Here is a 16,317-nt window from a genome sequence, read left to right as displayed (position 1 = left end):
AAGGATCAGCTCCTGAACGCCACATCAGATCTCTGCTTTATCAAGAGTAGGGCCCGGGAGAGATGTCCTTTTTTCTGCTCACACACACACACACACACACACACACACACACACACACACACACACACACACACACACACACACACACACACACACACACTAATTCCTTTTTTCATTATACCCAATCACAGTGACAACACAAACCGGGAGCGTTTTATAAGCGGTGACAAATACATCTGCTTGATAAAAACATTAACCTCGTCAACACAGGCAACAAATCACGGCGTGTTGTCAGTAGCATTCTGTGCATATTTCTGCCCTGTCAGGATTAATTTGGAGCCGTGTGTGTGACAGGAAGTGCAGCCTGGTGATTGATAAAAGCTGGAGAAGGGATGGTGCTCCTGTCTGTTTGCTAAAAATAAAGAGCTGAGACAGAGAGAGAAAAGGGGGAAAGCAAGAGAAAGGGAGAGAGAGAGAGAGAGAGAGAGAGAGAGAGAGAGAGAGAGAGAGAGAGAGGGATAACGTGCCCGGTGCGTGAGAGAGGAACGTCTAAGTGAGGTCTTCCGTGCGTAAGCCCCCGGCTCATCCGTCTCATTTAAGAAACGCTGTCAGAGCCGCCCGCCGCCACCAAAGAAAGCCACTCGCAGGGAAGTATTTATTTCTCCCAGCTGAGTCCCCTCTGTCGAGATCACATCAGGCGTGAAACGTAGATGCATGCATGCTCACACACACACAGACACACACACACACACACACACACACACACACACACACACACATCCTTATCAGTAGAGCTGGGGGAAATTATCGTTTTTATAATGCAGTGCGATGCAAAAGTGAAAGGCTCTGCATCCACGTAAAAAAAGAAAAGTATCCTTTTTTTAAAACAAAGCAATTAAATAATATGCATGCAAGCATAATGAGTTTAAAAAACTCATTCAGACTCATTTCACTGCAATAAGTAGTTGTAATGATGAATGAAAAGTTAATTTACAGATAACACTGGCAACAGACTAGGCCGCACACTACATGACATTACATTACACTACACAGTCTGTACGGCCTGATGCTAGCCAAGTACAGTTACAGTGTAAGCTAACATTTTCACAGTGGCCGTCATATATCAGTGAATGAAAGTTTGAATTACAGATACTGGCAATACAAACTCCATGCACACAATCCATTGGGCCCTGTGATATTAGCCAGGTACAGTGAAACGTTAGTCTGATCATATTTTAAACACATTTTAGTGGAATTCTGCAGTCATCACAGTGCATGAACACATAGCTTTGATATACATAGCTCTGCTACTTAATCTTAATTCCAGTAGCCTACTTGGTACAACTTTGTGCAGGGTTATTTTGGCCAAAAGTAAGGCATGGTTTTCAATAGATTATACGTGTATTTACTACAAATAGGCCTACATACGAATTTCTGTTCATTACCTTTTGATATGGATAATCATGTTTCATCTTAAAAGAGCCTGCTGCTTGTATGTTATAGTTTTGTTTTATAGTGCAGTGGTAATTGTGTTACATTTTTATAGAAGCTATATTTGCAATGTAGTTTTTAGACATATGCCTACTACTGGGTGATCCTCATTTGAGAAAGGAGGCAGTTTTTAAGTCATTTGAGTCTTTCATTTCCTAAAACAGTAGTCTAATTAAAAGAAGTTAACAAAAGAGTTCAAGTCTGAGTGCTCATATTAATACAAAAAAAAACTTGAAAGTCAAGTTGCATCATGATCCATCAAGAATTGTTTTATAATCGCGAGTAAACCTCTACCTCTCAGGTATGACTCTCACACCGAGCAAACACCTACTTCAAACCTCTGCTCAGCGGCCTTTCTTGCTCCATCTCTCTGGGGTGTGATGACCCTTGAACACATCCACAGGAGACCACTTAACATGGCTAGTTAATAACCAATCTAACCCCAGGAGCATGGGACTAAAACACAGCCTCTCAATACTCTCACACCCTGCTCTTTGCCTGCCAGTGGGATTAAGCTTCATTAAAAGGCGTTGGGGTTATTCCCCCTACTCCAGCTGTGCTAGACCAATTTAAAAGGGCTTCGAATTTGTATTTCTTTTTATATCTTTTGAATATTTTATTGGCCTCAAGCTGTTATGCAGCATACATAAACTATCTGTCTGTACATTCCAAACATGAGTAGTCTGACATCACAGAATATGTCTGCTTGATGCAGCATTGCATAGAAGAAACCTAGGACATTTCAGAGAAAAGATGAGCATCCCTGCATGCCAGTGACCTTGGGTGAGGGGGGTGGTAATGTTGCCCGAAGCTTTAATTATCAACAAATGCGCAAAATCCACAATCTGATTACATTAATTTGTCTGATAATATATTTTTTCCCACTCAAGCTGTCACCTGTTCAGCAATTAACACCCTCTGATGCAGCCTATAGGTGGTTATCAGTGCAAAGCTCAAGACAGTAATACTAATGGCAATGTCTAGGACATCCTTTCAGACACATTTTGACCTCAAAGTACGCTGAGTTAAGTTAACGTTAGCCTAATGTTATGTATCTATATGCAAGCAAGCTTGCTTGTTCACAAGTTCATTTCAGCCTACATCCTCAACTGGTCCCACCCTGAAGGAGCTGAACTCTGAAGATGCCCCAAGCTCTCATCTGGTACATACTCTCCATCAAGCTAACTGACCTGAAGACCAAGAAGTTAACGATTTTTTTTTTGTTTTAAATCTACATTCCCATTAATCATAATCCAGCAGCAAGTCATCATAAAGAAAAAAGGCTCTCATCATCCAAACCCACACAGCTCAAGTCACCACCCAACCCAACATCTGAGGTGAGGCTATGCGTTTAATCACAGCTGTGTATGTGTAAGTGTGTGTGTGTGTGTGTGTGTGTGTGTGTGTGTGTGTGTGTGTGTGTGTGTGTGTGTGTGTGCGTGTGTGTGTGTGTGTGTGTGTGTTCTCAGCTGGAGAAACCAGAGCCTCATCTGCCAACCCAAAAGCGTTTGACCTGAAAGCATTTGTCTTTCAGCAACCCAAGGTGGGTTACAAACAGGGAAAATGCTCTCAAGAGAAGTCTAAAGAACAGAAATATAGCAGAGAAAGAGATAACAAACCCAGAGAAAGTTTACAAGTTCTTGACTGATCTTCAAGCAATGCTTTATGCTCTCTTTTTGAAACGGGCCATTCCAATTTCAAACTGCAAACCAAACTCTTGAAGGAGAAACCTTGAATCCAGAGTTTACCTCTGTCATTAGGGCTGCGGCTTCAAAAAGTCCTACTCACCTTCCACAAAGCTGAACATGCTGTTAAAACGATGGGTGAGGCTAAGTGAGGAGGTAAGCCTGCTCTTCACAGAAATAAAGAACACCAGCTGACTGTCGAGGATTCATCCATTGGCTAAGAGACACATGTATTCATCTAGGAGGATTCTTCCTTGATGTGAGGAACAGATGACATGGTCTCCAAGTTCCCCTATGGGGATAAACTGCTGCAACATGGCGCAGTCTAAGGCATGAATGGACACCAAGCTGCCATGTTATTTTCTCTGAGGTATTTGTATGGGCAGGTTCCTCTATCTCTTGCCCAAGGGGGTGGCAGTGGATGATGTTGAAGAGGAGGTCAAGCTGTTTCAACCCACACGCCTGGATGATGGTATCAAGAGAGCTGATGAGGCTTGGAGAGAATTGGGTCTGATGGCAGTAGAAGAGAGAAAGCTTTTCTGCAAACCTTTCTACCATCATACTGGGCGTCCTTGTCATTTTTCACAGCAACACAGACTGTGAAAGAGTGTTCAGCCATCTACTGTTAAATATTCTGTTTTTTCATTACAGGCCAACACATTCAGCTCCAATTTATATTTGTGACATGAATAAAATAGTTGGCTATTGAAAGTATGCTAGGTGTTACGTCATGTTTTTATGTTATGTTTTTGGCCTTACACATGCACACAGACGAAAATGTTTCCAAAATAAGGTGGCATACCAAGACTTTCTTCAAGGTAAGCAGGACTGTGTTAGCTGTTTCGACACACCACACTATCTTCCAAGTGTGCAGCCTTCAGCATATGGTTAATTGAAGGTGAAAGGCAGACACTCGTTAGTCAGACGTGCTAGACGATAAAATGGCTATAATATGGGATCCTTGCGTTTTCATTTTTTCCCTCCTTCAAGACACAGTGAAGTTGAAGATCTTCCCCGGTGTACTTCATGTATGACAAGAACGCCATGCCATACGTCAATCTAGGGTGCTCCAAAAGGATGGATAAACATATTCTCTCAGAGAGAGAAGAGAAGAGAAGAGGAGAGAAGAGAATAGGAGAGCTGGGGGATGAAGCTGAATGAAGGCATTCATGTCCATACCAATGCGGGCCTATCTGCTCTACACTTTACACCAGCCGCTAGATATCTAGCATCCCCACATAACAGCTGGCTTCGAGAACTTAGTGTGCGTGTGTGTGTGTGTGTGTGTGTGTTCATTATTCACTAACTAACTGGAGAGTTCATTCTAAAATATCTTGAAATTCCACTTCATTAAATTCACCATCAGTTACTGTCTTTAAACATCAAGACTTTAATACTAATAAACTTTACATGTCCTACTACATTGTTCTGAGTGTGGTACACTGACACATGAACACAATACCTGATGAACCAAACAGTTGCATCCCGCTACCTTTGGACAGCCTAATATACATGGGTACACATGTATTGATATATTAACTATTCCAATCCTCTAAGTATAAAATCCCATGCAGGGCAGAGTCTGTTGTATGCATGCCTTTCATCATGTGGCAAATGCAGGCAACAATCCTCTGTGGCTGCAGTACAGGACTATGAGAAAGGCTCACATCAGAGAAAAGGTCAGGTTTGGTTGTTGATACATATCTGTTGACTACAACAAAAGTACGATAGCCTAGAGGGCCAGAAAAGTGTGTGTGTGCCTGTGTGTGTATGCGTGTGTATGTGTATGCGTGTGTATGTGTGTGTGTGTGTAAAAGAACCAGCTGCTCTTTTAAGTTTCAGTTGGTCAATAGCATGTGGTGTGAGAGAGAGATGGAGAGAGAGAGACGAGTTGAAGAAAGAAAGCCACAGAGATTGGAAGAGAAAGCAAACAATTACAGCCGCAGTAGGAGAGGTGGGGGCAGATGCTCTGTGTCTCTTCAGAGACAGCGGGTCCAGTCCGAGCGCCAGCGCTGAGAGGAAGTTAATGTGCTCCCTGCCGTAAAGAGGATATTGTGGCCTCTCACCAGGCTCCTCCAGTGACCCTCTTACAGTGACACTCAGCTCTGTGTGACGCCCCTCTGGGAGACTCCAGCTATGAGCACACACTCCAACCAACCCCACACACCCCATCCCGCCTGCTAACGCTAGCAGAGCATTAGCCAGAGAGAGAGAGAGAGAGAGAGAGAGAAAGAGAGAGAGAGAGATGACCGACCGGTGAGAGAGAGAGAGATGAGCAGGGAACCAACCACTGGGAGAAAGAGATGAGTGAGGTGTGAACGGTGAGAGGCAATCCAGCCGGTGTGACCACACTCACTGACCTCATTCAGCATCAGTGCACACACGCACACGCACACGCACACGCACACGCACACGCACACGCACACGCACACGCACACGCACACGCACACACACGCACAGATGGTGAGATATAGACAGGTACAAACAGGTACAAACACACACGCACAGGCAGTGAGATCGAGAATCACACAGAGACACCCACACGCACACACACAGATGGTGAGATTGAGAAATACACAAGTACAAACACAAAGCCTTTAGATACTATCCACATGTACATACCATACAGCCACATACAGTCACCAGATTGACACTCGATTGTATTGATTTATATAATCACAAGACTTCCTTACACGTTCTTCCAAGACAAACAATCAAAACACTGCAGCCTACTTTTCTCTCAGAGACAAGGGATTTTAAGTGTGTTATCTGCCCACGTTATGTTCTCCTTCCATTCCTTTCTTTTGTTATCTCTCTCTCTCTCTCTCTCTCTCTCTCTCTCTCTCTCTCTCTCTCTCTCTCTCTCTCTCTCGGCAGTGGACAGGCAGCATACGAGCAGCATGATGAATGTGGGCTGATGGTAATTGCGGTCTTTGTCACAGGCACACAGTGTGGTCCGCACACCAACAAGGGGTGTGTGTGTGTGTGTGTGTGTGTGTGTGTGTGTGTGTGTACCATGCTTGATTTATCGCACACACTATCCATCCATGTGCCCAGTGCAGACAGCTGGCCAGAGAACCACACAGCGACGGGCAACGTTTGTTTGCCCACATAAAAGATTCAAATGCAGCAACACAGACACACTCTCATCAACAGAAACACACACATACACACACACTCTCTGACCAACACAAACATAAAGATGCACACACACACACAAACACACAGATTCACTGGCCTATGAGACTAACACATCAGTCAGCCTCGAATTGTGAGTACAGTGATTTAAAAAATAAACGCATGGAAGATGCTATGCATATAAATGGGATAGCCTGTTACAGGTGTTCAGACATGGGGAACCAAGCTCTCAGTGCTGTTCCTTTGAAGCTTTTAGTGAGACTGTGTCATGGCGACGTACGCTGTAGGGTCTGGCAACAATGGATAATTGACTTGTAAGAGGTTAATTGAGTTTGAAAAAATGCTAACCCTAACTTAGGGGAAGGAAAATGAATGTGGTTCCCCGACAGGAAGGAATTGACTTTTATTCAGCCCCTTTTTCACAGGGCTGTTATTTCTCGAGGCAAGTGATTTTCAATGAAAATATCAAAGGAAAAATGTAATTACAATCCTTCTTTTAGCCCTTCAATTTTTCCACTCAGTGGATGCAGACATCAGAAAAACAAACTGCCTTCCTCTCCACGTCATTTCAAGTGAATTTTGGCAGTCAAATGATAACGGTTTTCTGAACAGGCTGGACATATCTTGTTAGCAAGGATAATTCATAATTCGTTAGGGCATTTTTACCTCCTAACCGCTCTTAGGAATGACATATTCTCAGTTAAAACAAGCAAAGAGTGACCACAAAAGCATGCCACTCTTAAATAACTTCAAAACTAAGTGTATCTGTGCTTCCACTTGCCCAAAGCACCATGGGCAGTAAAAAAAAAAAAAAACACCTTTCACGGGGAGGAAATTAATTATTCTCAGTGGAGACGGATGATGAGAGAGATGGACAGGGCCGTGTCAGTGGAACACATGCTCAACTCTGTCCCTGCGCCAGCCCTGTCCATCCCTGTGTGTCCAGCGATCATTGTGTGAGGACAATGCCTCGCAGTGAGTGATTAACGCCAGGACGGGGGTGGTGAAAGTGCGGAGATGCTGGCGCTCAGCCCTCCAGTCTCAGGGGACGGCAGGCAAATTAACCTCCTACCTGTCACAGCGCCGCCCCATAAAATTCAATTTCTCAGCAGTTTACGGAAGGACGGAGCTCAACCGTCCCGCCATCTCTCATATGTTTTCTTGTTTTTTTCAAGAGGTCATTTGGCAAGTAATGCTAATATTTAACCAGATACTGATGGCACAAAACCACTGCAAAATAACCAGCTGCTGGCAAAACAATGCAACCATGTGATGGATTAATAAATACATAAATCAAATAAAATAGATGCATTCTGTACTTGGCCCAGCTTTGGCTGAAGAGAAAGAGCTCCTAGTAAGTTAGTTTAATGAGCTGAACTGCAGGCTAGTGGAGAACTTGACCTACTTTTTTAGGAAAGGTTCAACACTGGAGGCTGTCTATCTAGGTGTAACTGTAGCCCAATGCAATTGTAATGATGGACATGAAAAACACCCTAATGGAGTTTACAATCTTATGGAGTTGACATTGATTTTCCCCAAGACGAGGCAGAGCTAAATCTGTTATGGTTTATCTGATTTTAATCATGTATTAATGTATGAAAAGAAATAAAGTGAGAAAAAGGAGACAAGACCAGCATAACGAATCCCCTGGTATTCGCTTCTGTTTTTCTCCGATATGATACGATCGAACGATACGTCACCATCAAGGTCATTATGCACCTGCATGCAGATTATCCTCAATACAGGGACCTCTATAATACCTACTCTTTATCTGGTGCTCACAAGCTTACAACTTCAAAAAAAAGAAAGCAAGAAAGAAAGATGTGTCCACGCTTGGAGAACATCGCTGATGATTTATTCAGTCCTTGAAATCATTCTGTTTGTCCGCATGGCTTTGGAGAGATGGGGAGATGAGGAGGCCTGGCCTGGAGCTGTGTGGATGATATCATTCGGCTCGGCCTACACCACAGCTACACTCACACAACCACACACACACACTTATGCATGTGAACACACACACACACAGACACACACACACACACACACACACACACAGGCAAACACACACGCACACACACACACACACACACACAGGCAAACACACACGCACACACACACACAAAGGCAACACACACACACACACACACACACACACACACACACACACACACACACACACACACACACACACACACACACACACACACACACACACACACACACACACACACACACACACACACACACACACACACACACACAGATGTCTCTCCCTCATATTCACACAAACATATGCTCCCCCCTCTCCATCACACACACACACACAGTGGGGTTCCTCTGATGAAGAGCCAGTATGCAGCGCTTCCACACTCAAACTGAAAGGCTGAATTACAGTATATAACCAACACTCTCAGTGCTATCACTGTGTGTGTGTGTGTGTGTGTTTGTGTGTGTTCGTGTGCGAGTGTGTCTCAGTCCTTGTCTGTTTCACTCCTGCAATGGCTTGACAAGTTAAACCACCTGCCTACAGGTCAAGAAATGAATTATAAAGGCCTGCTGTCATAAATATAAGCTTATTTTATTCATGAATATTGATCGGATACATGAATATTTGAACTGACATTGCACTTTACATTAATTAAGAGATACAATGATATAAATGGTCATATTCATTTGTAAGTACTTAATGATTACTTATTATGAAAAGTTATTTTTTTTTTAAGTTATTGAAGTAAAACATGATGGCAACCCCATCGAGTCCATTGGAAGACACATAATGTCTGCTAACCACTTATCACTACTCAGAAGGTAGTATCAGTCATTTCCTACCCTCAACCAATACACAGGGCCAAATACAACTACACTGAAACAACTCCGAAAGAAAGGAGACATTATCTGTGTAGCTCACATTTGTGTCAGATCTACAGTTTTCCTGTGCTACCATGTGTTTGACCTTTGGGGACCACACACACACGCGCGCACGCGCAGGCGCACACGCACACGCACACGCACACGCACACGCACACGCACACGCACACGCACACGCACACACACACACATACACACAGAGTATCTGTTCGTTAGCGTATCCAAGGGAACACAAAGTGTAAGCAGAGTGGACTCTCTCTCCACCTCTCTTTCGCTCTCTCTCGCCCACTCTCACTAACATGAGAGCATTGAGAGGCTCGAGACCTTTTAGACAAGCTGAATTATTCACAGCCTAACTGCGGCGAACACGCCGACCACCACAAACAAGCCCAAAATGAGTCTGAGCACAGGCAGGTGCCCGTGCGAGGGAGTATCCAGGCCGGGGGAGGGGAGGGGAGGGGAGGGGAAGGGGCCTCTTATCTTCCAGGAAGGTCAAGGAAGTTCAGAACAGATAGCACTTGCTAAATTGCTTTTTCGGAATGATAAACAGCAGGTGCCAAAGGCCAGCCACTTGAAAAGGAGACTTTAAACTTGACTTTAAACTCATAAAAAGCTCTCAAATCTCTGTTACCACACGGCCTCCTCCCAAATAAAAATACACACCGCCACACAACTCAACCTTTTAAATAATTCAACGTGAGACCATTCCACTGAGGGGGAGGACGCGATTTGGGTACATCTTGGCGCAATCCTGTGGACCCAGACACGTCCATTAGAATGACCTCAGTGTCACGCCTGATCAAACCAGTGCTGTGCGGAACCTGAGACGAGGCCACGGAGCTTCTGCAGAACATCCTCGCACCTGCGCACACTGTGCTCTCTCCAGAAAGCGATGAAGAGCGACTCGTGTGTGAGGATATGGCTCTGGCACGGCCTGCTAGCACACTTTCCCACTCAACGGCAGTCCTTGGGGGGGAGGGGGGGGGGGACCGGGACCTAACTCATCAACCAGGAGTCACCGACCCCCGCTTAATTTTGGTTTGCCACCATGTGCTCGGCACAGAAGAAATCCAGGTCAAGGGCTATAATTAGCCTTTGGGCGGCAGGTGACAGCACCAACTGCCCGTGGGTGTTTTACCGTTGACAGCGAGAGTGAGAGCGCGAGAGAGAGAGAGAGAGAGAGAGAGAGAGAGAGAGAGAGAGAGAGAAGAGAGAGAGAGATGGAGTGGAAGGGAAAGAGAGACAGGAGAGTTACAGAGGAATGCAAAAAAATGATACAGTGTAAAAAAAGGGGGGGTAGAGTAAAAAGACATGGAAAGGGGGACAGACAAGATGTATAAAAAGAGAGGAGAGGAGAGGAGAGAAGAGAAATAAGAAAGCAAGAGTAAGAAAAAAGAGATAGTGACACTGAAGCCATGAAGCACTGAGGCACTAAAGAGCTCTCTCTCTCCACTAAGGCACTGAATCTCTATCTCTGCACTGTAGCTATCTCTCCCCACTGAAACTCTCTCTCTCCACTGAAGCTATCTCTCTCTCTCCCCTAAAACTCTCTCTCCCCACTGAAACTCTCTCTCTCCACTGAAGCACTGAAACTCTCTCTTTCCACTGAAACTCTCTCTCTCCACTGAAGCTATCTCTCTCTCCCCTAAAACTCTCTCTCCCCACTGAAACTCTCTCTCTCCCCTAAAACTCTCTCTCTCCCCACTGAAACTCTCTCTACTAAGGCACTGAATCTCTCTCTCCACTGAAGCTCTCTCTCTCTCCACTGTTGCACTGTAGCTCTCTCTCTACACTGAAGCTCTCTCTCTACTGAGCCACTGAAACTCTCTCTCTCTCTAACTGAAGCTCTCTCTCCACTGAAGCTCTCTCTCTCTAACTTAAGCTGTTTCTCGACTGAAGCTCGCTCTCTCTCCACTGAGGCACAGTAGCTCTCTCTCTCCACTGAAGCTCTTTTTCCACTGAGCCACTGAAACTCTCTCTCCCCTGAAGCTCTCTCTCGCCACTGAAGCTATCTCTCTCTCTCCACTGAGGCACTGTAGCTCTCTCTCTCCACTGAAGCTCTCTCTCTCCACTGAAGCTATCTCTCTCTCTCCACTGAGGCACTGTAGCTCTCTCTCTCCACTGAAGCTCCCTCTCTCTCCACACAAGGTCTCTCTCTCCACTAAATCACTGCTCTCTCAGTCATACAGTCAGACCTGACCTGTCCAGGCAACACTGCAATTATTCTAATGACCATAAGGAAGCGCAAAGTGCTAGAGGAGGAACCCCACTGAGACAGACAGAGTGTGAGTGTGTGTGCGCTACATGCACAGGCAGTGGGAGAATCCTGTGTGTGTGTGTGTGTGTGTGTGTGTGTGTAACTGTGTGCGTGTGCGTGTGTGTGTATGTGTCTGTGGTGTGTGTGTGTGTACAAATGAGTGGAAGGGTGACTGAGTGAGTGAGCGAGTGTGTGAGTGTGTTCATGTGGACACAGGCTGTGGGAAGGCCATAGAGATGGCACTAGAGAACTCAGGCGAACTCTGTTGCACTGTTCTTTGGCAAGCGATCTGGATATTTACTTTTGACTTATATAATGTTGCTTATTTGGCTGTGCATTCCATCCCTACAGGTAAAGAGTCAGCCCAACGTTCATGAACTTCTGAAGCATTTAAATGTGTAAATAAATGCAAATTAATTGAATATAAAGTAGTGCTTCTGGGCAAGATGGTTAATAATGCTGAAAACCCCGACTGTGGGCTGAAAGCACTGCTTAAGATCCTCAGAGGGTTCATCAGCACAACAGAGGTTTAAACTCCTGCTCTGCCTTAACCAAGCATGAACTCAGACTGCACCAGCGGTCTCCATACTAATGGCTTTCATCTCATTCATTCTCATTCACACAGTTATTCATTGTCCTATGTGTGACTACCAGTATGTGATTCAGGAAAAAATCCTGAGAGCTTATTCCGTTTTGCCGATGAATGACCCTCCTGCAGCACCAGAACCACACTGACCTGAGAAGACTGTGAACATGAAAGTCAACCCAGAGTTTTACTCTTAAGAAACATCTGAGCAGCACTCACCTTACGGTGACCTCGCCAGTCATGGCTTTGACCTACTCTAAACTAAACCTGACCTGGAAAGGGCTTTTGAGGTTGATCATGTCTCTCCAGTTCAACAAGGAACCTTTTTAGTGTTTCATTTGGCTTTTCACTTGACTGACTTGTTTAAAGTATAGAATAGTGTAGTGTAGTGTAGTGTACGTAGTGTACTATGATATAACATTCAGTGTAGTAAATCTGCACCTCCAAACACCTCTTTCATCCGGACTGTCTCTTATCTACCGCTCACCGTATCTTATCCATAGGAGAAGAGACTCATATCTGCCCTTCTATCGTCAATTTGAACCAAAACATGTGTGTGAAATGCCCATTGAAATGAATCAATGTCTCTCCAGTTCCACGGTGAACATGTCAGTGTTTGATTTGGTGACTCTGACCTTCAGCCTTTCTCAATAGATCAAAAGAAGTAAATCTGCACTTCCACCCACCTCCCTTATCCAGGATGTGCTTGTGGTTGTCGTCCGTCTTACTAAGGCTGCCGGAGTGTGCGTGCGAGCCGAGTCCTCCTCCTCCTCCGCTTCCGTAGCCTTCCTCGGCCTTGAAGTCGTCCAGCTGCCCTACGCCGTGGAGCTGGTTGTGCGTGGGGGCCTGCACGGCGTGCTCGTCCTCGTCGCAGTCGTAATCGTCCAGGATGGGCGTCTCGCGGATGGGCATGCCGATGACCGAGCCGTGCTGGTGCAGCTGGCGGGAGCCGCGGAAGGAGTCGCGGCCCTGCGGCCCCAGGAGCACCGAGGGGATGTAGTGGATCTCGTGCGTGGCTTCGGTGCTGGCGCTCTTCTGGGGCACCCGGCGACGCTTGCACCAGCGGTGGCGCGTGTACAGCACCAGTGTGAACAGCAGGATGAGCAGAAGCAGCGCAATCAGGCCACCCTGAGAGAGAGAGAGAGAGAGAGAGAGAGAGAGAGAGAGAAAAAGAATTAGTGAGTTTGTCATTGTTTTTGATGTGCTTTGGAAACACTGTATCCAAACGGTCAAAGCAAGAGCCGAACGAGTGAGAGAGAGACAGGGCACAGAACAAATGGAGAAAAAGAAAGAGAGGGTGAGAGAAAGGTGGAGAGAAGAACAAAGAGGTGGAGGTAGAGAGGAAAGCAGATGAAGCGGAAGGAGAGAGGGAGAGATGAAAGAGAAAAAGCAGTTCAAGGGGAAGAGAGAGAGAGAGAGAGAGGTGTGTGATTGTGTGAGGGGGGGAGCAAGAGTGAGAGTGTTGACTGTGAGCATAACACATAACATTTCTGCCTACACACACACTCTCATAGAATACACACACCCCGAGGTTAGCACAGCCTCAGGACTTAAGCATACCAATGAGCCAAGGGTGTAACTGCAACATACACACTTTTTAACAGTGTGCCCTTCCACAAAGAATTCACGCACACGCACACGCACACACACACGCGCTGAGCCAGAGATATCCTTTACCCATTGTTTGTTCCATTTCATAGCTAAGCAGTCACATCAAAGAGACACACACACACACAACTCCCTGAGTGAGTAACTCTTAAATGCATGACTGCAGACAAGGCTTTATCACAGAGAGAGAGGGGTGGGGGGCTGTGTTGCACTTTGAGTGCAGTGTCCATGACACCCAGAAATATCTGAAGAACAATCAACAACGACATGCCCGACAGCCACAGATAAAACAACACCCAAGTGGGTCACTGGCTGATGAGCACACATTAAACATAGGGTGGCACCACGGAGGGGAAGGTGAGAAAGGGAGGCAAGGAGACCAAGCCAAAGAAAGATAGAGAGAGAGAGGGGGGGAGAGAGGAAGAGAGAGTGAGAGAGTTACTACTCCATTTCCAGCATGCATTGCGGCCTGCGTATGATGCATAAAGACAAGATGGGGTTATTCATCACGGAGTTTAAAATTCCATCTTCATGAGGAAAAACAAACCTCTTCAAATTCCGACTCACGCACTGTGGGGCGTCTATAAATCACCACGGCTAGATGGGCACTCGAGACGTGGGAGACAGAGGCGCGGACAAACAAGTTCATTAATCTCAAATAGGGGAGGCAGCGGCTGAAAATAAACTCCCTTCTAACTTCGCCTCAACAAGACAAAGGAGCACGGGCCCAACTCTGACAACGCTAACATGCGGCGGCCAAGTCAAAATATATGGCAATGAGAGTCACGGCATGCAATTCATAACCCTTATACGACCATCTGCTGCCTCAGAGGGGGGTGTGTGTCTCCGCTTACACTCCTGAGAACAAAGTTAGGTGATGAATTTGTTTTGAGTACCCAGCCATGAATTGGATATGCCACCTATATATTTGTTTTTTTCTTCAAATGAAGTGTCAGGTGGAGAGCTATGGTATGTTTTATAGATGAGCCCCCCACCCTCCCCTCAAATGTGGAGGTCCTGTTTTGTTTTTGCTTGACTTTGAAAGATTCTGCTGTACTTTCAGGTGGCACTACGATTTTATAACAAATGCAAGGAAAGACAGGCTTCCATAAACATTTTTTTTTTTTTTTTTAACTTGCAGCTTTTCTCAAAAGAGCACAACTTCATACAAGCCGTCTGGAATTTCAGCCAACAGTAATTAACTCAAACCGGGAGAGACAAACAAAGAAGAAGAAGAAAAAACAAGACTTTAAAACCTGCTCGGCCCAAAAAGACAGCGACTAGCAATTAGCACATCCCGCCGTATTTCCTTCATGTCTCAAGGACATAATTACGGCTAAATAAATAAATAGATTAGCCATGCCAGTCATCTTGCACCATCTGGCTGTCCAGTTATAGCTTTGAGAATGGGCTGAAAGTGAGAGAATTCACAGTAACTCAACGTCCTTTCCTAATGACTGAGAGAGTCATATTCACCACATAAGCTGTGGCTAAATGCCTGCCTGCGTTAGTGAGCGTGAACCAGCCCGTCAGATTAACACAAAGTGGGGACAGGTGACAATGCTGAAAACCCATCGAAACAACGGTTTGTGTCATTGACCTTTCGAACAAACTTTAATATGTTTTTTTGTCAGAGGCAAAAGGTGGGTTTAAGTACCATATTTTTCTCATAGTACCCTATTTGAATGACAAAAGGGGTCTCAGGGTTTTCATGTATTTCTCATGAAATATAATGTATTGTTTAATTTGATGGATTACTGTAAAGCCTGGTTGTTTATTTAGTGTTGTGTAGTGTCTAAATCTCAGCCTTATAGCTCATGTTGTGCAGCACAAATGAATTAATTAATGTATCCATTCATCCATCTATTCATTCATGCAGTCATTCATTTATCCAATAATTTGTTCATTTATCCATTCATCCATTCATTGGTTAATTTATCCATTCATCCATTCAGTGTTCGTTTATACTCTTGCCAAATTAAAGCAGCATAACGGATTAATTGCTAATCACTAACGATAGACTAGCTGCTTAAACAAGCAAAACCTCTTGAAATGTCTTTCCCTTGACAATATGACAAACTAGTTAGTCAACAACTGTCCTAACACATTCAAACATTAAGTTAGTGCAACACAAGACAAAGCAAGACGGCAAAAAAGCAACTTACTAGTTCGGCAGAAAGTAGAAATCGGGTGGCTTCAGCCAAACCTACAGAACACAGTAATATGCCTACGGACCCTGGTATGGCAATGGCACGGAGGCGATTCTTCATATTTAAAGTCATTGTAGCGGCCCAATTTTTTTAAAGCTGTTATTTAAAGGTAAAACTGCACGTTCTAACCCTAACCCTGAAGTACAATTACTGCATAATGCCACTTTAAGCACAGCAACTGGTGTTTTGCCATTGCTTTCTTCTATAGTGATCGATCAGTTGCACTGTTCCAACTGCATATACCCTCGTCGTGCCTTTGGGATAAACTGTGGGATAAAAACAACAAAACTGCGTCTAACCCATGCCACACCTGTTCGCTCCTGCCTCCGCCATCTGGGCACACGGCGGAGACACTTGTGCTTGGCAGCCACTCAGACAAAGCAAAGGCCCCCACACATTAATCTTTGACAAACTCACAGAATGAGCACCCCATCTAACACACACACACACACACACACACACACACACACACAC

At 45.0% G+C, this 16,317-nt stretch overlaps 1 protein-coding gene across 1 annotated transcript in view; it reads right to left on the bottom strand.

Annotated features, from left to right (window-relative positions):
• Positions 1-16,317, bottom strand: part of astn2 (astrotactin 2) — a gene marked incomplete at its 5' end in the record, with an annotated part of 356,313 nt that overhangs the window by 253,174 nt on the left and 86,822 nt on the right. The window contains one exon of the mRNA XM_080847054.1: positions 12,712-13,153. Within this exon, the coding sequence (XP_080703180.1) occupies positions 12,712-13,153 (442 nt within the window). The remainder of the gene's footprint in view (positions 1-12,711; positions 13,154-16,317) is intronic.

Source organism: Sprattus sprattus, assembly GCF_963457725.1.
Source record: "Sprattus sprattus genome assembly, chromosome: 11".
Classification (NCBI taxonomy): domain Eukaryota; kingdom Metazoa; phylum Chordata; class Actinopteri; order Clupeiformes; family Clupeidae; genus Sprattus; species Sprattus sprattus.
The sequence above is the reverse complement of the archived record's forward strand: the minus strand, read 5'-3'. Positions and strand labels throughout refer to the sequence as shown.